The 24,343-nt window shown below is 35.5% G+C and overlaps 1 protein-coding gene and 1 pseudogene across 2 annotated transcripts; both read left to right on the top strand.

The window, feature by feature from the left end:
• Positions 1–9,503: 9,503 nt before the first annotated feature.
• LOC120207432 lies at positions 9,504–11,688 on the top strand (annotated as a pseudogene).
• Positions 11,689–20,425: 8,737 nt separating this feature from the next.
• Positions 20,426–23,964, top strand: LOC120207464. Of its 2 annotated transcripts, none has more exons than XM_039206922.1 (7): positions 20,426–20,677; positions 21,133–21,162; positions 21,653–21,751; positions 22,761–22,884; positions 22,999–23,305; positions 23,430–23,484; positions 23,623–23,964. In XM_039206922.1, the coding sequence occupies exons 1-7, from the start codon at positions 20,444–20,446 to the stop codon at positions 23,704–23,706; spliced, it is 933 nt and encodes a 310-aa protein (XP_039062853.1). In that variant the 5' UTR covers positions 20,426–20,443; the 3' UTR covers positions 23,707–23,964. The 2 variants fall into 2 exon arrangements, with proteins under 2 accessions (XP_039062853.1, XP_039062854.1); XM_039206923.1 differs by having other exon boundaries at positions 20,427–20,677; positions 23,638–23,959.
• The last annotated feature ends 379 nt before the right edge of the window (positions 23,965–24,343 follow it).

Below are 24,343 nucleotides of genomic sequence, written 5' to 3'. Positions count from 1 at the left end.
TCTCGAGATTTCCTTTCGAATTAAATGATTTTCCTTAATAAATAATTTGATGCAAATTAATTAAACTCTAATAAACATATCATATTGTAACTTTATATTCGATTTCCTAATTTTATTTCATCGACAATGTATAAGCGATTTGGTACCAATTTTGGGCACAGTGGTGGTGATTTTTATTCCCCACGCGTAACCGACTCCCGTACCTTTTAAATCGAGTTTTTGGTAAACGTGGACCGATTTTATGTCCTTTAAATATTTTTTAAATATTTTAAAAGGTGTTCTTAGGTATTTGGCCTACCTAATCTAGGTAAAGGTCGATGGCGACTCCAATTCAAAACAATTCAAAATAAATCAAAATCCCAAATTTTTAAATAAAGTCATAATTTTTTTTAAATAATTGTTTTCAAAAATAGTTATGACACCAACAACCATAAGAACCATCAGGAGGTTGGTTATAGTGCTTTCAAGTCAGGTTCTCTCCTTTGAGAAGCGCATTCCAATTCCATAAGATACTGGCAGCACTGCGAAGAACACTTGGAGCTGATTCTGAAGTATCAAGCAGAACATTGTAGTTGTTCATCCGTAACCTATGCAATACGCTAGCAAAGTCCTTGTCACTAGAGATTAAAAAGAGATGGGCAGGAGGAGGATTCTAAGAAACCCAACATAAAAGATCAACCATAAGCGATCTAATAAGCACTGTTCTTTCCACCTGCATTGCCTGTATTGATGGACATTTGCATGGTAAATAACATGAACAGAGACAATAAAAATTTAGAAAGAAAGGGAAAAAAGTGTTGCGGAAGACAACTATCAGATAGAGCAAAATCACAACTGATAATTTGAGAAAATAAAAATGAAAATAAAAGAGACACAAAATTTACGTGGAAAACCCCTAAATAATATAGGGTAAAAACCACTGGCAACAGTAGAAGAATTTCACTATGAGAAAATAGGAATTACAACTTCTCTCGTTCTACCAAGGAGAAAACAATGATAATTCTCTCTTGATAAAAAAAGAGAAAACAACTCTCAAGAAACTCTCTAAATTCTCTAGTATAGGAAGAAAGCTAGAATGCTTTGGGGGTGGTTTTAAAGCTAAATGGGTTAGGGTATTTATAGTTGAAGCTTAAGGACTAATCTTGTAAATACCCTAAAGTATAATGGTTAAATCTACATTTTTACCATCCATGAAATTCAACAATTTCATGCGCCTAATTTTTGACGGCCAACTTGAATTCAGCCGCCCCATGTGCAACTGTGAATTTTGACTTTCGACAATCTCCCACTTGAAGATTTGATTGGAACAATCATATCTTCACACCATTCTTTCTACCTTGTACCTTCATGTTGCTTACGTCTCTAATAGGTCACAAGAGGATCGACACCAAGTAAATTTATCAGTATTGATCGCCTTCGTCATGAAATCTACTATGTTATCTTTGGTATGGATCTTCTGCATATCTACCGTCCCTTCTTCCACCTTTTCACGAATGAAATAGTACTGAGCTTGTATGTGCTTTGTCCTTGAATGAAATGTTGGATTCCTTGCTAGATGCAAGGCGCTTTGACTGTCACAAAACAGAGAGACATACTCTTGATTGTGCCCAAGCTCCTCCAATAGCATCTTCAACCAAATTGCTTCTCTACTGGCTTGTGTAGCTGCTACATATTCTACCTCTGTTGTGGATGTAGCCACAACTGACTGCAATTTTGAAACCCAGCTTACAGCTACACCAGCAACTTCGAACACATATCATGTAGTATATTTGCTTTTATCCAAATCTCCTGCATAGTCAGAATCTACATAACCATTGATTAGTAAATTTGATCCTCCGTAACATAATGTAACATTTGAGGTCCCTTTGATGTATCTCAGGATCCTCTTTACTGTATTCCAATGCTCTTTGCCTGGATTCTCCATGTACCGACTAACCACTCCCACTGCTTGTGCAATGTCTGGTCTTGTGCATATCATAGCGAACATTAAACTTCTCACTGCTGATGCATACGATACTCGAGACATCTCCATCCTCTCATCTTCACTGCTAGGACTCATACTGGAGGATAATTTGAAGTTAATAGGAAGAGGGGTAGAAATTGGCTTACAATCTTGCATGTTGAATCGTGACAAGATCTTCTTCAAGTAATTCTTTTGTGAAAGCCAAATATTCCTATTACTTCTGTCTCGGTGAATTTGCATCCCTAGAATCTTGTTTGCTGATCCCAAGTCCTTCATTTCAAATTCCCTAGCCAGTTGTGCCTTCAATTCTTCAATATGATCTTTGTTGGGTCCTGCAACCAACATGTCATGCACATATAACAACAATATAACAAAATCGTTATCACCAGACCTCTTGAAATAAGTACAAGGATCTTCATTAAGTCTGTTGTATCCAAGGCACATAATGAAGGAATCAAATCTCTTATACCAACACCTTGGCACCTGCTTTAAACCATACAGAGATTTGTTCAACCTGCAAACCAAGTTCTTCTTTTCGTCTTCTTCAAAACCTTCAGGCTGGAGCATATAAATCTCTTCTTCAAGATTTTCATGAAGAAAAGTTGTTTTAACATCTAGCTTCACTAGATGTAAATTCAATATAACACACATTGCCAAGACTACTAGAACTGTTGTTAGTCGAACCACAGGAGAAAAGATTTCATTGAAATCAATACCTTCTTTTGGATCATATCCTTTGACCACCAGTCTTGCACGATACATCTCCACTTGATCGTCACCATTTCGCTTGATTTTGAAGACCCATTTGTTACCAATTGGCTTCCTTCCTTGTGGTAGTGGCATAAGGTCCCATGTATTATTTTTATGAAGGGCTTCAATTTCTTCTTGTTTCGCCATCATCCATAATGAAGCATCTGAGCTGTTTATTACCTCATGGTATGTAATATTTCCTTCTATAACATAATCTGAGTGCCAATTGGGACATCTTCTCACACGATCTGATTGATGAGTTGTCGGAGCTTCAGAACTCTCTGGTTCTTGTTCATCATGTGATGGTTCTGCTTCAGAATAATCTTCTTGTTCAACATCATTTCCACATGTATCTGTGTAGTCTCTGACTTTTTAGCGCTATTATCTTCTTCTTTTCTTTGTAGTTTATCCTCTACAAAGATAACATCCCTATTGATGATCACTTTGCGGGCAGTGGGATCCCACAAGCGATACCTCTTTACACCATCAGCATACCCTAAGAATTTACATTTCCTTGATTTTGGATCTAGCTTTGAAATTTCATGGGAGTTATACATCACGTACACAATACTTCCAAATATATGGAGGTTTGAATAATCAGTTGGTTTACCAATCCACATCTCTATTGGTGTCTTCAGCTCTATTGCAGTTAATGGAGCTCGATTCACTAAATAACAGGCGGTATTGACTGCTTCTGCCCAGAATGATTTTTTTAGGAATGTATCCCTCAACATTGCTCTTGTTCTTTCTAACAAGATTCTGTTCATCCGCTCTGCCACTCCATTTTGTTGAGGAGTGCTCCCCACTGTGAACTGTCTTTTGATGCCTTCTTTCCTGCAAAAGTCATCAAATTCTTCGCTTGTGTATTCTCCTCCATTATCTGTTTTGAAACACTTGATCTTATTTCCAGAATCAAGTTCCACCCGCGCTTTGAATTTTTTGAAAGTTGAAAACACATCTAACTTCTTTTTAATAGGATACACCCAACATCTCCTAGAGTAGTCATCAATAAATGAGAAAATGTATTTTGCTCCGCCTAGGGATGTAACTGGTGCTTGTCATATGTCAGAGTGAACCAATTCTAGAACACTTTTGCCTCTAGAATTTGATGTATTGAATTTCAACCGGTGCTTCTTACTTGTTATGCAATGCTCACACAAAGTAAGTGATACCTTCGTTAAGCCTAGAAGTAGATTTTGCTCCATAAGGACTTTCATTCCTTGTTCTGACATATGTCTAAGTTTCTGATGCCATAACATTGCAGAATCTGAACTACATGAGGCAACAAAGGCTTCTGCTTCTAGCAAAGTCTCTCTCTTCAGCATGTACAAGTTTGCTGCTATCTTTTTGCCTTTCAACACCACAATCGCTCCACGGAACACCTTCATGATTCATTTCCATGTTTCAATCTTGCTTGCATTATTATCCAACAATCCGTAAGATAACAAATTTTTCTTCAGGCCTTTCACGTGTCGCACATCTCGAACAACTTTAATTGTTCCATCATACATCTTCAATTTGATGGCTCCCACGCCAACGATCTCTAAGGCATGATCATTGCAACTATACACAGATCCTCCTGAGACAGGTTCATAATGATGAAACCATTCTCTTCTTGAGGTCATGTGATATGTTTCTCCCGAATCAATGAGCAATATATCTGCATATCTCTTTCTACCTTCTACGGTGGTTGACGCTTCATAGCATAGAGCTTCTCCATCATCTGAAGTGTTTTCGGTATTGCCTTGTGGATTGGAGTTTTTATTTAGGCTCCAACAATCCTTCTTCAAGTGACCCTTCTTTCCATAGTTGTAGCACTTTAAATTCTTCTTGCTTCTTGACTTTGATTTACCATGTTTGTGACTGCTACTTTGGCCACATTCCGTTGATCTCCCTATCATCGTTGTCAATGCTTCTGCTTGTTGCAGATTTACTTGTCTGTCTTCCTTGTTCTTGCACCGATTTTCTTCTTGTAGAACAACAGCTGCAACGTCATCGAATACTAGACTAGTGATATTATTGTTTGTCAAGTTGATGATGAGTTGATCATACGAATCCGGTAGACTTTGAAGTAGAAGTTCAACACGTTCTTATTCTCCTATTGTACATCTTAAAGATGTAAGCTGAGAAAATAAAGTGTTCAGTGTGTTTAAGTGCTCCGTCACTGAAGTAGATTCTGGCATACGGAGAATGTACAATTTCCTCTTAAGGAAAATTTTATTGTTTTGCGATGTGGCCTCGTACAGTTTGGTGAGATGATCCCATATCTTCTTAGTTGTCTTCTTTTCCTCGATGCTTAACAATACTTTATATGCTAATGCTAGATGAAAGTTTGCCATAGCATTCCCGTCCATTTCAATCCATTTGTTGTCATCTGTGAAATCTACTGGTTTTTCGCTGATAGTTGCTAGACAACCGTCTTTCCTCATGATGACCTTCATCTTCAATTTCCATAATGAAAAATTTCTCCCATTAAACTTTTCAATATCAAATTTCGTTGCCATAGCTTCTAGATAGCTCCCACTATTTCATTATCGTGAATAGTTCTCTGGAACATTAAAAGAATGGGTAATACCTTCTTACTTTCTTATGTTGGATGATCCACTTTTTGGTAGCAACCACAAAGACAATAAGCAGATATTACACACTCAAATCTGGCTCTGATACCAATTGTTACGAAAGACAGCTATCAGATAGAGCAAAATCACAACTGATAATTTGAGAAAATAAAAATGAAGATAAAAGAGACATAAAATTTACGTGGAAAACCCCTAAATAATATAGGGTAAAAATCACGAGCAACGGTAGAAGAATTTCACTATGAGAAAATAAGAATTACAACTTCTCTCGTTCTACCAAGGAGAAAACAATGATAATTCTCTCTTGATAAAAAAGAGAAAACAACTCTCAAGAAACTCTCTAAATTTTCTAGTATAGGAAGAAAACTAGAATGCTTTGGGATGGTTTTGAAGCTAAATGGGTTAGGGATTTTATAGTTGAAGCTTAAGGACTAATCTTATAAATACCCTAAAGTACAATGGCTAAATCTACATTTTTACCATCCATGAAATTCAACAATTTCATGCGCCTAATTTTTGACGGCCAACTTGAATTCAGCCGCCCCATGTGCAGCTGTGAATTTTGACTTTCAACAAAAAGAACAGGTAAGAACTGAAATCCATATTCTCTCAGAAATCCATTTGTGCAGTGATGCCACTTCATTGATTTTAAAACTTAGACACGTGCAGTTAACTTGTCTGAAAAAGGCACACTCAAGGTGCTAGGATTCTAGTATTGTGCATGGCAGAAAACACGAACTTGCAAGAGCATTTTCAGCATAAAACTGGCATTTAATGTAAGTTCCAAATCATGGTATCACACACTAAACAGAATGGAAGTATCATTATCACACACTAAACACAATGTTATTTCCTATAACTTTGTCTTTCATAGGTTCTTTTAGCAGATCAGGGAGAGGGACGCTAGATTGATAGAGGTAATTGGTAAAAAAATTGCATATAATACAGTTTAATTTGCACTAAACATTGATATAGCAATATCTTTTGAAAGGGAAAAAGAGACGTACATATAAGAATTATGCTTAACCATTCAGTAATTTATTTCATTTAATGTTTTCTTATTCAAATATATTTATGTTAAATAAAAGTTTACAGAAACTACTAAATTACTTCAGGATAAAGATTAACCCTAGTAGCAGAAAGCTGTTCCTGGTTAGTCCTAGGGAGTTTGAAAATATCTCCGAAAGTCGTAATCAGAGCGGGGCCCTTAATTCCATTGGCCCCGAAAGAGGAAGTGATCATATGAGAAATCTTAGTGGCATTGAAACCAGCAGGGGGAGAGCAGTTCTCAAAATCCCACCAAACCGAAACCTTAACGTGGCGTGAAAGCTCGTCATGTCGCGACGACGAAGAATGGGAATGGAAAGGCTGGGTTTGGGAAGTGGAGAAATGAGAAATGAAGATTGAGAGTGAATATAAAGGTCGAGAAGATGACGAAGAAGAAAAAGAAGAACAACGAAGAAGAGTTCTTATGTATGAATGGTTTAAGGTTCATTGTTAATGACAAAATGGGTTTTCGCCATTCCAAAGGCAAGGCGTAGGGTTTTAGGAGGGGAGATGCACAGCAGTTAAAAACCTTTTGATTTTTTCTATTTCTGCAAAAATAAAATACAAAAATATCCCGAATTATATTATTAAGTGATTCGACTATTAAAAATTATAAAATAATTTCTTCACTATAGGACAATATTTTATTGAATCCTCTAATTATTAAAAGTTTCAAAATGGTCACACGACTATTTATATATTCTAAACTCGTCATTTCTATTAAGTACTTGGAAGTCGATTGAGTTGATCATTAACTAGATGTGCTTATCGAGTGAACCAATTGTGAGTTGGATAGTGTTCACTCATGCTCATTAAAATGTTTTGTTGCTCGACTCAACTCGTTGCTCCTTAAACTCACTAAAAATTTTTACTTTATTTTTTAACTATTGGTAAAATCTACTAATACTTTATAGAGTTTTATACAAATATAAATTAACAAATTTAACAGAAAAATTATTAAAACAGTGTATGAAATAATTTCAATGTATAGACTCCAAAGTAACAATCCATAAATATATTAAATTAATCATTTATAATCTTTCTTATTATCCCTAAATAACTTGCACTACTCATCATCACTATAATTTAAATCTTCATTTTATATTACTCTTGTATATATTTCTTACTTGTGCTTCATTGTACATCTTTCATTCATTCCCCACGATCTTTCAATTTGTCAATAATCATTCATTCATTCTCCACGATCTTTCAACTTGTCAATAACCATCTAAACAGATATTTTTGTTTTTTGGATAAGTTGTGTATATTATCCAAAAGAAGCAGGAAGACCTGCTACAAATTACAAAGCATCAGCATCAATAAACCCTCAGCAGGGAATGCCCCTCCTAACACATATCTTTCTATTTACATCATCCACCAAATCAATGCATCTATTCATAATTTTTATACTCGCTACATCTCTAACAAAACCTCCTCACATCTAACAGTAGCCCGGAACAATCTAAAATTCCTCTCCTCCCATATGTAATAAATCGAAGCATTCTTAACAGACTTAGGGTGCGTTTGGTTCACGGAATGTAAGATTACCAGTGGGAATAAAAGATTATCAGAGAATATGATTACTGAGAATGTTGTATTTTGTGTTTGGTTGGTTTAGCAGGAATGTAAGATTACCGTGTTTGGTTAAAGGAATAAAAGATTATTAGAATGTATATTTGACCAAATTGTTCTTATTATATATTTATTTTTTTAACAAGTTAGAAAATATTTATATATTTTCTTTAAAAAATTTAAATTCATAAAATTTATATTTTTTTTACAAAATTGAAAATATAAAGAGGTTTAATGAAAGGGTAAAATTTTATTTTAACCCCTGAACTTCATATAAAATTTTAATTATAGATTTTTTTTGTAAATCTAAAATAGTTTAAGGATAAATCTGTAATTTAACCTTTGTAGAATATTTATTATTCAATGAAAGAATAAGGATATTTTTTGAAGAAATTTTTTAAGGGCATTTTAGTCCAAAACGTCGGTAATCCAACAATACCTAAGGAAATGAAGGTAATGACATTCCCGGTAATATATCCCAAAAAATCCACTATTGGTAATGTAAGATTACCGAAAATGACATTCCCGACCAACCAAACAGGGGAATGTGAATTTCATTCCCATGAGAATCTCACATTCCCCCAACCAAACACACCCTTAAAGGACAAGAGAAAGCAAACACACCCTTAAAGGACAAGAGAAAACAAAGACTTACCCCTAAGATGCAAGGACGCCCACTCTAGGTCCTCCTCCCAACTTCTAGCCCTCCGAGGAAGGTGCCAACACAGCATCTCAAATTCGCCTAGACAACAAACAATCGAAAAGGATGATTCCTTGTTTCTAAGCCCCCACAGACCATCAGCAGCAATCCCAAAATACATCAATTTGTCCTTCGTTGGGAGTCTATAGAAAATAGCCATCCACGCAATGTTTAGGAACGAGAGATATTTTTGTTTATATATCTCCACTATTATAAAGAATGAGAAATTTTAATTTAATCTCGGAAAAACTAGTTGAAAGATAATTGTTGATCCAATTTAGTAGATTGATTAAAATCCTTAATTTGACAAAAACCTACAAAGTAGTAGAAGTAGAATTAGGTGAGAAAATATATCATTATAAATTGCCGTGTGTTTTGTATCCCTTTTACTTTAGAGATATCATTTGATAAATTTTCAATTGTCAATTTATCCTCTCTCGACATAAATCGAACTAACAAATTTGTACGTAAATTGTTGAGCTCCTAATTCTTTCTAATTTCTTGTAAAATTTTGAAGGGAAAAGGTTAATGCATAGACCGAATCCGTTTTCTCAACCACTATAATAACCTCCAACCAAGGGACACCACTCATTCATAGGTACTGATACCATATGTTAAAGTCACAAGGAACAAGTGAGCTGACCTATAAAAGTTCTCTCTGCTGACCTCCAAGCACTAATATTTTACATGAAGAAATCCTAGTACTTGCCAGAAACAGTTGGTTATTTCTTTGGGTGGAAATAAAGCAAAAAAAAAAGATACCATTATGATGAACCACTAACAAGAAATTTGTGCAGATAATTTCATTTCCATCAGAGAAAGTATATGCTTTCTCATCACAACTAATTCATATATATCCAGCATTGCTATGCTGCATTTGTTAATGGGGATATTACATTAATGTCAAAAACATGTAGTTGAAGCCTGAAGGTGTTGATAAAGGGGTTCCACTTCAAGTTTAATTACTCATATTCAAAGCAAATGGGGTCAAAGAAGCCTTTCTTTGTAGCTCTTCTGGTGCATGCTCTTTCTTCTGGCATGATCTTACTGTCCAAGGCTGTGTTCAATATGGGTATGAGTATCTCTGTGTTCGTCTTTTACAGACAAGTTGCTGGAACAATTTTCATGCTCCCTTTCGCCATGATTTTCGAAGGGTAATCCTATCTTTTCTTCATAAACATTCCTATTAGTTGAGAAACTAAAAGTTTCCCATATCTCTTCCTTATTCCAGGAAAAACGCGAAGCCACTTTCAGCATAGACTTTCTGCAAGATTTTCATGCTTGCTTTGCTGGGGTACGTAAATTCTTTGAAAATCTACGATGAATTTCGTTAAGAGTTATACGTTTTCTTCTTATTATAATTGATTTGTTCTGGATTCAGGATTACCTTAACTCTGAATATTTATGGAGTAGATCTGATTTACACATCTGCAAGTCTTGGTGCTGCCACCATTAATTGCATTCCCGTCATAACATTTGCCTTTGCAGTTCTACTCAGGCTGTTTAGTTACCTTTTGTCTTACTTAATAATCCGTTCTTATGGTTTTGTCTTCCTTTTACATTTTTATTTTAGAAAAAGGATTTACATAGATAATTCATACTTGAATAACATTGGTGGTATACTATAAGTGAGATAATGGCATTGGCAACAAGACTCGTACTGCAGGAACTTTGCCCCGCATCTCAGACCAAAGTCATGGATGGAGATTAGGGATTCAAATTACGGTCATGATCACGTTTTCGGTCATGTCTCGTTTACTGTAATTGCGGCCATAGCGGACGCTATTGCGGATATAACGGGTGTATCAGAGGTAGCGCTACCGTTATTTTGTGGGCGTTATCGCGGGCGCGTACCGTTATTTAAAACCAGATCATTAATGACTAAAAGTGACGAGAGAAATGTATAGTTACCACAGTGTTTTATTTTTAAATTTGCACTGATAGGTTGAAAAGTATATAACCTTTCCCCTACTAGAATGATAACGAATAATATAGCTGTGATATGCCCTTTCCATGGCAGAGCACTAATTAATATTATAAAAAAGTTAATATGCTATTAACCAAAAAAGATTTTATTCTAATTATTTAGTTCTTGTCAGACCTAATTTTTAGGGTTCGAATCTTGTCCCTTTTAATACTAACATGGATGACCATGTGATTGGTTTAACAGGATGGAGAAGGTGAGAGTGAAGAGCGCATTGGAAAAGTTTGTGGTATAGTGGTGTGCATGGCTGGGGTTGTCACTCTTTCTTTTTACAAAGGTTCCGTCTTAAAACCTCCTTTCCATCTTCATTCTTTCCCTCTCCAACATGATGGGAATTACCATGGCCATGCTTCTTCTCCCTCAAAATGGATACTCGGCTGTTTCCTCTTGCTGGTCAGTTGCATATGTTGGGCCCTATGGCTTGTACTTCAGGTACCTTTCCTCTTTTTCTTCTTCATTTTTGTATTACGTACCCATTAAGAATTGATGAGGCAAAGCAAAACAGGCTCAAATTTTTAGAAGCTACCCTTCCAAGCTTACTTTCACGAGCATTCAGTGTCTGTTGAGTGCTGTCCAGTCATTTCTTGTAGCTATTGCCTTGGAAAGAGATCCTCACCAGTGGAAGCTGGGATGGAATTTCAGGTTGTTTATTGTGTAAGCAAACACAAAGAATATTCTTGTGGTTTAATCTGACAATTCGTATAATGTACTGGTTGCATGAATCTGCAATAGGGGATTTTCGTGACGGGTGTTGCGTACTACTTGCAAGCGTGGGTGATATCAAAGAAAGGGCCAGTTTTTCATGCAGTGATGACACCATCGAATCTGGTGACGACAATTCTTGGCTCAGTGTTTCTCTTAGGCGAGACCATTAACCTAGGAAGGTAAACACCTTTATCTAACCATCTTTAGGAAGGAGATGCTTAATTCTTGACGACAATACACATATAATTTATGTTTTTGTAGTGTTGTGGGGGAAACCATGTTAGTGATAAGACTTTACAGTGTTTTATGGGGAAAGAGCAAAGAACACAACATTGAAAACGTGAGTTGTTTGCCTGTTCAAGATCAAACACAAGTAAACAGAAGCTAGTAGCAGCAACTCTCGGCCATCGTTATCTACGTAAAACCTATGTTCTTTGATTCTGTTTCTAAATCTATTAATCTTTCTCCCCTCCATTTTGTATTTGTTTTATGGGTTTGACAAGCTGCTTTCTTGCAGTCTATACTTGAAAAATGTAGAATGAGATTCTGTAAAAGAATTTTGTTGACTAATTAATACGTTGGTGTTATTCTCTAACATGGTTATTGACATATAAAAAACATTAAATAACCTTATTATATTAGGTTCAAAATTGATTTTTAAAGAATTTATTACTGATTTGGTGTCACATTTTAGCCACTACGTACTCTTGTTACCAAGTGTCAAAATAATACTAAATTTTGTCATAAATAATCATTATTATAGTTTGGGTTTACGTTTCCTTTCTAAGAAGAAAACTCACTTGCTCATCATTTGGTTATCAATCTCTTCTTTCTCTTTAAAAATTGAAACTACTATCATATTCTTTCTTAATCAATTTGTTCAAGATTTCAAACTCTCTTATTTTCTCTCCTTTATAATGATAGAAAGAAAACAAACATGGGAAGGCTTTTACATCTTTGGTGTATTCGGTTGAAGAAGGAATGACGTTAACTGAAAATAATATATTTCATTTTTATTAATTTAAAGATTTAAATAATGTGCATGGGCCAATAGATTGTTATTATCTCTTGAGATTTCGGGTTATAGCAATATGTATATAGGGTTCTATAAGAGTTGATTGTCAAATGGTTTGAGTTATGAAATATAACTCGAATATACAACTTGAAATTTTTATTAATTAGTGGATTTGTTTTCAAGTTCGAGTTGAATCAATCAACTCTCCATGATATATGCATATTGTATATGAAAAATATAAAGAAATTCCTCCATTTAGGACCAATGAGGTTTTTTAATGAGGTTTGTGGTCTTGTCCTGTTTTGTATCTATTATCATCTATATAATGCAAAACACCCTTTTCAAAAGAAATATATATGTATATAGTATATAGTTATAGAAAATCTTTTAAATTAGAATCGATTAATACCTTAAATTTAGTGTATTACATATAAAAGTTCATCATGTTGTTGAAATTTTGACCCTTTCTTAGTTTCTTGAAGTGTTTGGGCGTCTTAGTTAAATATTTTACCAAACATGTTAAGTTTAGGACTACGAGAAGATTTTACAAAGTTATCTTTAAAAGATAATTTACCATAGTGACAAAATTCTTATCTTTAAAATGATCAACTTTCTCAATTTTCACGTGATAGATTAGTTCCTTCAAAGAGACTTTTGTAGGATATACCTTCAGTTATGATATTGGAGACCAGCGTTCCTTATACATGCACTTAGTTTATGATTGACTTATCATCAATATTATTGAACTTCACACATTCTTAAATGATATACATTTTAATTTCAATAGCATTTGTTTTGTACTTCTTTTCAAAGTATCTCAAATGGATTTGAAAGAATTGTGTTCTTTGAAAGTTGTGGTGGTATCATAGTCGTATTTATTTTATTTTGGTGGAGACTATAACTTGTAATAGACTATCTGTAAAGTAAAAAAGGGAGGGCACCGCCTGTTGATTTTTCAACAAAAGGGGAATGGTTTTGTTGGCAGAAGAATTCGGTGTAAATTGTCAAAAAACGGTGCAGCATTTGTTGATTTCGATAAAGGGGTTAATTACATTTTAGCCATTGCACACTTTAGGATATTTACAAGATTGGTCCTTAAGCTTCAACTATAAATACCCTAGCCCATTTAGCTTCAAAATCATCCCAAAAATCATTTCTTTCTCCCAATACTAGAGAGCTTTCTTGTGAGTAGTGAGTGTTTTGTAAACACCTGTAAATTTTCTCTCTTAGTAGAAGATCTGCAGCAGTCCGGAGACGTAAGCACAATTGGCTTAACTCCGTTATCAATTTCGGGTATTATTTTTCCGCTTTTATTTCGCATTCTCACTAATCTGGTTATAGGAAAATTACTTGTACTCGGTTTATTTCCCAACAACTAGTAATCAGAGCTTTTGGTTGTGAATTTTGTCAATTTTTTGCGAGGTTATTATTCATTACTGTTCACGTGAATAGTAAATTTCGTGAATAGCGAAATTTTGTCGGCGATACGAATTTGTCGACGGAGGTGTTCTAATACATAGTGGTTCGCAAGAATTGTCAGAAACGATCCAAACGAATCCAGATTCGAGTGGGAGCGATGGCTGCAGACGAAGGGAATGTGAAAATTGAAAAGTTCGATGGTGCAGACTTTGGCTTTTGGAAGATGCAGATTGAAGATCTTCTGTACCAGAAAAATCTATATCAACCTCTCTTAGGAAAACAACCAGAGGGCATGAAGAATGAAGACTGGGCTCTTCTCGACAGACAAGCCCTCGGAGTTATCCGACTGACGATATCCCGCAATGTTGCTTTCAACATAGCAAAGGAAAAGACAACGGCGGGTCTTATGGCGGCTCTCTCCAGTATGTATGAGAAGCCATCAGCCTCAAACAAAGTTCATTTTATGAGGCGATTATTCAATTTGCGGATGACGGAAGGGGCATCGATGGCACAACACCTAAATGAACTCAACACAATCACAACCCAGTTGAGTTCAGTGCAAATTGAATTCGATGATGAAGTTCGAGCTTTAATTCTCTTATCATCTCTACCAGACAGTTGGAATGCTACTGTTACAGCAGTTAGCATCTCGTCGGGAAATAGTAAATTGAAATTCGACGATGTTCGGGATCTGGTACTGAGTGAAGAAATTCGACGGAGAGAATCAGGTGAAGCATCAACCTCCTCAGCCGTGCACACGGAGTCCAGAGGGAGAACTTCAGAAAGAAATTCAAATCATGGCAGATCGAAATCCAGACGGGGAAAATCCAGAACGGGAAAGAAAGATTTTAGCTGTTATAATTGTGGCAAGAAGGGTCACTTTAAAAGAGATTGTCGAGCACTGAAGAAAAATACCGGCGCACATGAATCTGCCAACGTGATAGAAGAGACAGGTGATGCCATGATTCTAAGTGTCAACAGTCCGATTGAATCATGGATCTTTGATTCAGGGGCATATTTCCACTCCACCCCATGCCAAGAAATCATGGAGAACTATGCCAGTGGTGATTTTGGGAAGGTTCATCTAGCTGATGATGAAACTTTGAAGATCGTCGGAAAAGGAGACATCCGACTAAAGCTGCCAAACCAGACCACCTGGAAGCTGACAGGAGTGAGACATATTCCTGGCCTCAAAAGAAATCTGATTTCTGTAGAACAGCTTGATGGAGAAGGTTATAGTACAACCTTTTCAGACTGTGAATGGAAGATTACCAAAGGAGCACTCGTCATTGCTCGTGGTAAGAAGACTAGTACTCTCTATGTAACCTCAAACTTAGAGAATATCATTGCTGCAACAGATGCTGATGAAAAATCAAACCTGTGGCACCAAAGGCTTGGCCATATAAGAGAGAAAGGGAAGAAGACACTTTTGTCAAAAGGGAAGTTGCCGGATCTAAAGAATATAAATGTCGGACTATGCGAGGATTGCATCTTTGGCAAACAAAAGAAAGTCAGCTTTACAAAGATTGGCAAGACACCCAAGGCAGAAAGATTAGAGTTGATTCATACTGATGTATGGGGACCATCTCCAGTTCCATCTCTTGCAGGCTCATTATATTATGTCACATTCATCGATGATTCTACAAGAAAGGTGTGGGTTTATTTTCTAAAGAAGAAATCAGAAGTCTTTGATACCTTCAGAAAATGGAAGGCCATGGTGGAAAATGAGACTGGTCTAAAAGTCAAGCGGTTGATGTCTGACAATGGATGAGAGTACAGAAATAGGAGATTCAAAGATTTCTGCGCAAACAATGGGATCAAGATGGAAACAATAGTTTCCATGACACCGCAGCAGAATGGCGTAGCAGAGCGCATGAACAGAACTCTGAATGAACGTGCCAGAAGCATGAGGATACATGTCGGATTACCCAAATTTCTATGGGCTGAAGCTATCAACACTACAGCTTACCTGATCAACCGTGGGCCTTCCGTTCCTTTGGATGGCAGAATACCAGAGGAAGTTTGGAGCAAGAAAGAAATTAACCTTTCACACTTAAGAGTGTTTGGTTGTATTTCTTATGTACACATAGACTCTGCTGAAAGAAGTAAACTTGATGCTAAGTCCAACAAATGTGCCTTTGTTGGTTATGGCGGTGATGAGTTCGGTTACCGGTTTTGGGACTACGAAAATCGAAAGATCATCAGAAGCAGAGATGTCATTTTCAATAAGAATGTGATGTACAAAGACATGTCAACCATAGAATCAAGTAGCTCCAATACCGAAGCTGAAATAAAGGAATTTGCTGAGTTCGAGGAGATTTATGGAAATGATGTTCAGATCAGTCCTGAAGCAGTTCAAGAAGAACCAGTCACACCAGAACTGAGACGCTCCTCCAGAATTCCTAAACCAACCCAACGGTATTCTCCTTCTTTGCACTACTTGTTGCTGACTGACAATGGTGAACCAGAGTGATATGATGAAGCAATGCAAGTGGAGGATTCAGTCAAGTGGGAGTCTTCCATGAAAGATGAGATAGACTCGCTTATGTCAAATCAGACATGAGAATTAGCTGAATTACCACCAGACAAGAAAGCACTCCACAACAAGTGGATTTACAGGATCAAAGAAGAGCACGATGGGAGCAAACGCTACAAAGCAAGATTGGTTGTCAAAGGCTTTCAGCAAAAAGAAGGTATTGACTACAATGAAATTTTCTCTCTAGTTGTAAAACTGTCTACAATCAGACTGGTGTTGAAAATTGTAGCTGTAGAGAATTTACATCTTGAGCAGTTAGATGTAAATGCAGCTTTCCTTCAAGGTGATTTGGAGGAAGAAATCTATATGAGGCAGCCAGAAGGCTTCATAAAGGCAGACAAGAAAAACATGGTATGCAGGTTGAAGAAGAGCTTGTATGGTTTAAAACAAGCTCCTAGACAGTGGTACAAGAAGTTCGACAACTTCATGGGTAGCAATGGTTTTACCAGATGCCAAGCAGATCATTGTTGCTACATCAAGAGGTTCGACAATAGCTTCATTATTTTATTGTTGTACGTTGATAACATGCTCGTTGCAGGCTCAGACATGCAAGAGATTATAAACTTGAAGAAAAAATTGTCGAAGCAGTTTGCTATGAAGGATCTGGGCGCTGCAAAGCAGATTCTTGGGATGAGGATTAAGAGAGACACAAAGTCGGGGACTTTGATGTTATCACAGGCTGAGTACATCAACAAAGTACTCTCCAGGCTTTAGGTGTTCATTTCAGACTTTCCAAAGAACAGTCACCAAAGACGGAGGAAAAACGTGCACACATGGTGAAGGTGTCGTATGCCTCAGTAATTGTAAGTCTAATGTATGTCATGGTTTGTACTAGACCAGATATTGCTCATGTAGTGGGAGCTGTTAGTAGGTACATGAATAATCCAGGCAAGGTACACTGGGAAACAGTCAAATGGATCCTCAGATATCTGCGGGGTACTACAAACAAAGCACTTTGTTTCAAAGGTGGAGATACGATACTGACAGGCTATGTAGATGCTAACTTAGCCGAAAATGTTGACATCAGAAAGAGCACTACATGGTATGTTTATACTCTTGGAGGTACTGCAGTGAGTTGGGTTTCTCAACTACAGAAGATAGTTGCTCTCTCCACAACTGAAGCAGAATATGTCACTGTTATGGAAGCCAACAAGGAGATGGTTTGGCTCCAAAGTTTCTTGGAAGAGTTAGACAAGAAACAAGAAAATAATGTCTTGTATTGCGATAGTCAAAGTGCTATCCATCTAGCGAAGAATTCATCTTTTCATTCCAGAACGAAGCACATACAATTGCGATATCATTTTATCCGGTCTCTTCTGGAAGATGGGATTTTAAAACTTGAAAATATTAGTGGAGCTCAAAATCCGGTAGACATGTTGACAAAGACGGTGACCACAGACAAACTGAAGTTATGTTCAGCTTCAGTTGGCATGCTAGAATAACAAGACCAGAAATATTGCTGCATTGATCAAGGTGTGAAGACAGATTAAAATCAGTCTTCAAGTGGGAGATTGTAAAGTAAAAAAGGGTGGGCACCGCCTGTTGATTTTTCAACAAAAGGGGAATGGTTTTGCTGACAGAAGAATTCGGTGCAAATTGTCAAAAAACGGTGCAACATTTGTTGATTTTGATAAAGGGGTTAATTACATTTTAGCCATTACACACTTTAGGGTATTTACAAGATTAGTCCTTAAGCTTCAACTATAAATACCCTAGACCATTTAGCTTTAAAATCATCCCAAAAATCATTTCTTTCTCACAATACTAGAGAGCTTTCTTGTGAGTAGTGAGTGTTTTGTAAACACCTGTAAATTTTCTCTCTTAGTAAAAGATCTGCAGCAGTCCGGAGACGTAAGCACAATTGGCTGAACTCCGTTATCAATTTCGGGTATTATTTTTCCGCTTTTATTTCGCATTCTCACTAATCTAGTTATAGGAAAATTACTTGTACTCGGTTTATTTCCCAACACTATCTTTGAAGGTATCTCATTTATAGGTCGAAATCAATGAATTTTTGTTCAATCCAATCCCGTAGAATTTGATTATTTTTAAAATCATATTTGGGGTGGGATGGGTGGATTGTGTGAAAGAGGTGGTTAGGATCAGGTTAAAGTCAAATTTAGGGTGGACCCGAACTAACTCGCTCTAAGATAATTGCAATAATGTCCTTATATATAATATGTTTTAGGGTTTTTATATTTTTATATTTTTCTCATTTTTATTTGTTTTCTTTGCGTTTTTTTTTCTCTTTTCGTATACATCGTTATTTCTCTTTTCTTACACGCCGCCGCTTCTTTTTTCTTGAACATTTCTTCTTCTTCTTTTACGTTTTCTTTTTCTTCTTTTTGCAAAAAAAAAAAAAATCCGTGATAAGTTTCAAACATGGTGCGCTAGACTTCACATAAACAATATTGAATGACCAGATTCAATCTTCGTTGTCGTCGATGAATATTTCAAGTTAAAAGTCACAGTGAAAATATTAAAAATCATCAACATAGATTTCATTTTTATTTTCTTACCAAATTGGTTATCCTAGATTAGATTTGGAGGAAAATTATGTAAGGTTTGGTATTTGATGCAGAACATGTATACATATTGAATTCGAAAGTAAAACCAAGAGGGATAGAAGGCCATAATTAGCGAAAACAATAACAAGAGAAATAGAAAACATTTATTCATCATGACAGAAACCTTAAACAGCAACATATTTAAAGACACTCATCAGTCTAACAAAGATAGTAGAGATGGGATCATCGCATTGGGATGGTTGGTGGGAGCTCCTTGAGAGTTCGGCATTGCCTTTCCAAACGCCAAACCCTAACTTTACTCTCATCCCCACCCTCTCAATATATGGAGCTTTTCAAAACTGATGGCCTCATCCCTTCGTGTAGTATTAAATTATATTAATACTACACGAATAATTAATGATATGAATTAAATTATAATTAATGATATGAATTAAATTATATTAAATAAAAACTTATTATTTTCTGATAGTCATTAAATATTTCAGTATTATTGTTTGAATAAAAATGTAAAATTAAATATATTTCTATAAATTACTAATATTTTATAAAAACATGGCCAAAGATAGAAAATTTATTTTGGGGTGTTAAATTTTAAAACAAATATGTGTAGATTTTCTTTTAAGAGGAAAATTTGAGTTTTAATTTTTTTTATTAAATACTTTTTAAGAAATAGGGTAAATTTCTTTTTTAAAGGATAATCAAAAATTTTTCATTTTTTAATATATATATATATATATATATATATATAATTTATATGGCAATGTTTTTAATAAAAAAAACTTTTGGGGTGTCAATTGACACCCCTTGCTAGGTATTGGCTCCGCCAATGTATAAACATATACAATTTTAATTACCTTATATATAAAAAATGCATTTCATATATTGATATGAACGATAGGATTTTTTCTTAAGAGCAATTTATCAAATTAAAATAACAATATAAATATGGATATGATGAGAAGTAAGATAATCTCCCTAAGTTGTTAGAGTGAAGCCTTTTAAAACCATTGGTTATGTCTATGTAACCCCTCAAACCTATTTCAAGAGTTCCAATTGAGTTTCCAACAGGAATGAACATATTATTTTAAGTTAAGGATTGAATTTGAATTTATAAAATTTCAATTAATCAGATTTTCAATAAAAAATCTAAAATATATGATAATTTTATATTTTTAGGGATAACCATCCCTACCTGCTCCCTTAGGTCCATCCTTGTTTTCCAAGGTTACAATGATATTAGAATGATTTGGTTCAATTTACTATTTCATTACATTCAATTCTTTAGTCATTATACAATTCAAATCCCTCAAATAAATACAGCTTATAGCTTTTAGAGCCAACTTATCAAACATTGTTGAGATCGTCAAATGGTATAGGAGTGGAGACCCTGTCAAATCAATTTTCCACTCAAACAGGCCTTTTGTTTTATCCATGGAGTCCAAGCCTAATATCAAATTTTGTGCATTTAGGTCCAAGTCCATTCTAGTGTCCACAGTGGTTACGTCAATTATGAGTTAAGTTGTGGGTGGGTTGCATCATTTGAGTCGTAGGTTCGGTCGGGGAGTTTACTCTACAATGGCCCAAGAACAATCAAGGGATCCAAGCCAACCCCCAAAATCCTTACTTTCAACTTTCTTCTTCAGAGATGCAATTTTCTTCTTTTTACCACCCAAGGCTCCCTCTGGTGAAGAGAGTGGGTTTTGTCTTGATTTCATCGATTATGCAGATAACCAGATGTCCAAATTTGTTGCTACTCAAGAATTCATTGCTTCCAGCTTTGTCACCTTCAAAACCAACCACTACGGTTGCTGCTGCCCTCGTTGCTTCATTTCATTCTACGCCTGTTATCTGTGAAAAATGGAATACCAAATGGAATTTTGTCAGTTCACTTTTCTTTCCTTTTTCTTCGGTTTATACGTATATATATTCTCCTTTTCTTAGTGCTGTCTGTGGGTGAGCTTGAATTTCAATTTTAATTTGAATAGCTTTAAATAGGGTTTTTGAAATTCAAGTTCTTGAATAGCTTTAATTTGTGGCATTCCTTCAATAAAATAACGTCCTGTTCTCTGAATTCTGATGTAAAGTAATAATGTTAGGTTCTGCAATTTTCAACCTCTTTCCCCATATTGTATGTTCCTGATTCTGATCTAAGTATGTCATCTTCTATGTGAATGAGTATTTATTCCCTTTTCCCACTCTGGAACACCATCAATTGCATAGAATTGAGCTCCAGGTTTTTCTAATGCACTAATATTTTTTTTGTTTTGGAAGTGGGTTAAATTGTATATGCTTTACATTGATGAGAAAACTTAACAATTAAACCTATTTTTGCAGGATGAAAGAAGTAAACAACAAACAACTAAGGTATGCAAATTTTGGGGTGTCCATTTTGTGTAATTATGTGCGTGCATCTTTTAATTATCTTGTTCCTAGTATATCATATACAAATGTCTTTAGACTGATAATCGTTTCAAAACTTTTAGTAGACTAAATACCAGGTCAAGTCTGTATGCCTGAGCCATACCATCCATTTCTAGATCTTTTCTTCAACCTCGATTGCCGAAACAGTTATCTTATACTTGGACTGGGAACATTCCTAGCAATCTTTAATGCAAATAAAAACTTAGTATTCTCAGGAAAGAAACCCCCATGATTTATTTGAATGTTCATGTTGATCAGATGCTGGACCTCATCTTCTAATGGCTTATGATTTTGCTATTTGTTAATTTCATACTACCTAAGTAGCTTTGTTATGAACTCTTTTTTCATCTTCTGGCAGTTTCCTTCCTACTTTATTTGTTCTTTTTTTAAGAAAGAAAAAGAGAGCTCTCTGATATTTCAAACATTATTGCAGAACTACATAAGATATACAGTACATCAAAAGCGTGCCGACACAAAGCCAGCTCTAAAACATCTTCTCCATAATAGTGGTTGCTCAAAGGTTTCATTCCAGGTAAACGTTTCTGGACTCCTGCTTGATGTAGAACCCTGATCTTATTCAAGATTTGAACTTCAGTCTTCCTGATGTATTGTTTATATTATAGTTATTTTTCCGTAGTTAGATTTTGATAAACTTTATTGTTGTTTTTTTATGTGGTTTTGTTTAGAGCTGTCAAAACTTATCCCTAACCTGTAAACCTTCCCAGGACCATAGATGTCTACAATCCAAATGAACCTAAAATATCCTGATTCAGAGATGATTCTGACCTGAATGGACCAAAATTGTAACCTGCATTAAACTGATTTTACTTGAAAATTAAACCCTGGATTTTACTTGAAAATTAAACCCTGGATGACCTAAGCCTGAACTGAGCGGAACTTGATTTTCTTCCCTAACTGGAGTTACCTGACTCAAACCCAACCCAACTAGCCCGTTTGACACCTATAGTTTTAGTCCAATTTTATTTGCTTATTCTAATCTATTAAGGATTTTTTCAAATATTTTGGAAATAATGATCCAATTGAAAGATTCAATTTTGGAAATATTTTGACACCTATAGTTTTACTCCAATTTTAGGTGCAAGCCTTGGAATTAGTTTTAGTGTCTTCATTATTGGCATTTCTGTCATTTATATTTTGATAAAAATTCTTAAGTCTATGGTTCATAGAATATTCCCATAAAGTGTGCATCTAGTGTTGAGGTATAGTAGAAGCTTATGATTTCAGTTAGGCCATTGAAATACTGAGGTTGCATTTGCTTTTGTGATGAGTGATGGTAAGTTGAAGTTTCTTAAAATTCGATGGACTTAATAAGCATGTAAAGCTTGAATTTTATTTATTTACCAAGGAACAGTTTGACTCAAACGTACGTAAAGCCAGAATGTTATTTATTTACCTGGAAACCATTTGACTCGAATGATGTATGTAAAACCTGAATGCCTTGTATCTTCTGTGTTACAGTGTACCAAAAGATTCATTAGTACCTGAAATTATAATAAGTTATGCCTTTTTCTTTAATCCAGGATGAAGTTCCAACATGGAAATTTGATGGGACAGAAGGCCGGGATTCAGATGGATCTGATAAGAAGCGGCGGTCAAGGTTTTCTGGACGACATGTTCAGAAATCTAACCACAAAAAAGTTAAAAGTGAGCTTCCTCCTTTTATTGTTTCTTGAAATGAAACTTGAAAAAAATGCCTCCTTTATGGAAGAACTTGCTTCTGCATTTGAAAACTTTATTTTCCTTGGTTACATGGCTCAGGAAAGTTAAAAAGAGAGAGTTTCTCTGAGGAATTTGATCATCCTGAGAGAATCTTCCAAGCTAAATTTGGGAACAAATGTTATAGTTGGTCTTCTGGGGGAGGTCATTCTTTCAAGAATCCAGAATCTGGATTTGAGTGGCGAGAAAAATCAGGCTGGACAAATCAAAGAACGAGAGGGTGGGAGGGTGCTAGTGATGCTGAGTCTGATGAGGATGATGAGTCATATTCCGTAGGATCATGTTCTGATAGAGAAATCCTTGATTTGCCTCGAACAGGCCCCTTAAAGATTGAAGATGTTAAGAATGCGTAAGAACTCGATATTTGAGAGGCTTGTCATCTTGAAGATTAAACATTACGTATTTAAGTTTCCCACTTACTCCAATTGTTTTTCATGCGTGTATTCTAACATTCATTAAAATTGTCATTGCAGCTTCCGCATATCAGCTTTGAAGTGGCATCCTGATAAGCATCAAGGTCCTTTGCAGGTAGGTTAGAATTTCCAAAAAAAGAAAATTATTGGCTGCTCATCCAAATCCAAACAATTTTTTTATGAATTTTAATCTACGGTTTATCATATACATTTTTTTGGTCTGTCATTGTGTGTGATTTTGTACTTAATTTAGTGGAGCTTTAAGCAGGAGATGGGTGAAGAGAAATTTAAGCAGTGTGTTGATGCGTACAAATCACTATGCCATGCTCTATCCTAAATCATGAGGTTGGTAATGTTTTCCGATGCCGAGTGGTTTCAGAGAAGGATAGGCTAAGAAGAGGTGCATGATTCATCTATTTCTATTTCTTCATAATGATGTTGAATTTTCAAAATTTTGTTTTCCAAGAGAAGAGGTGTATATCTTAATTTCTATGGCTTCTTATTTAACTTTCTTGCTTAGTAAAAAAAGATGTTCATTACTGTGTAATGTATGGAGGGAAAATAATAACCACAAGAGGCTATTGTCTCTGCAGATCAATTGTTAGACTTATTGAAATGGGAAGATTGTTCAATATTTTGAGTGATTAAAAGTTTTTTCTATATCTAAAATAACGAATATCAATTTTGACATGAATTTTGATTGAATGTACTATTTGCTACAAGTTGATGATGTTAGGTTATGGTGATAATCCAAGTTTCTTCGTCTTGTCTTAGTGGGTCTTCATTAATTGTCCTGTTTCTAGGTGTTCATGTGAACACCGGAGACAATCCAACACTTGTTCCCTAATCGTCGAGAAAGTTTAGGAATAAAGCTCGCTTTTGCTTTTGCTTTTGCTTTTGGTGCTTTCGGCGATATAAATTGGTACATAGGAAAAGGTCTAGCTTTATTAGTAAACCATTAGTCTATGTATTCA

This window comes from Hibiscus syriacus, unplaced genomic scaffold (genome assembly GCF_006381635.1).
Source record: "Hibiscus syriacus cultivar Baekdansim isolate YM2019G1 unplaced genomic scaffold, ASM638163v2 tig00014773_pilon, whole genome shotgun sequence".
Lineage (NCBI taxonomy): Eukaryota > Viridiplantae > Streptophyta > Magnoliopsida > Malvales > Malvaceae > Hibiscus > Hibiscus syriacus.
The sequence above is the reverse complement of the archived record's forward strand: the minus strand, read 5'-3'. Positions and strand labels throughout refer to the sequence as shown.

Excerpts from the sequence above, each read along its gene's own strand:
- LOC120207464 (XM_039206922.1), top strand. The coding sequence starts at position 20,444 with ATGCAATTTTCTTCTTTTTACCACCCAAGGCTCCCTCTGGTGAAGAGA. Across the intron at positions 21,752-22,760 it reads GCTCAAAGGTTTCATTCCAG|GATGAAGTTCCAACATGGAA; the intron begins GTAAACGTTTCT and ends TCTTTAATCCAG. Across the intron at positions 23,485-23,622 it reads AGCATCAAGGTCCTTTGCAG|TGGAGCTTTAAGCAGGAGAT; the intron begins GTAGGTTAGAAT and ends TACTTAATTTAG.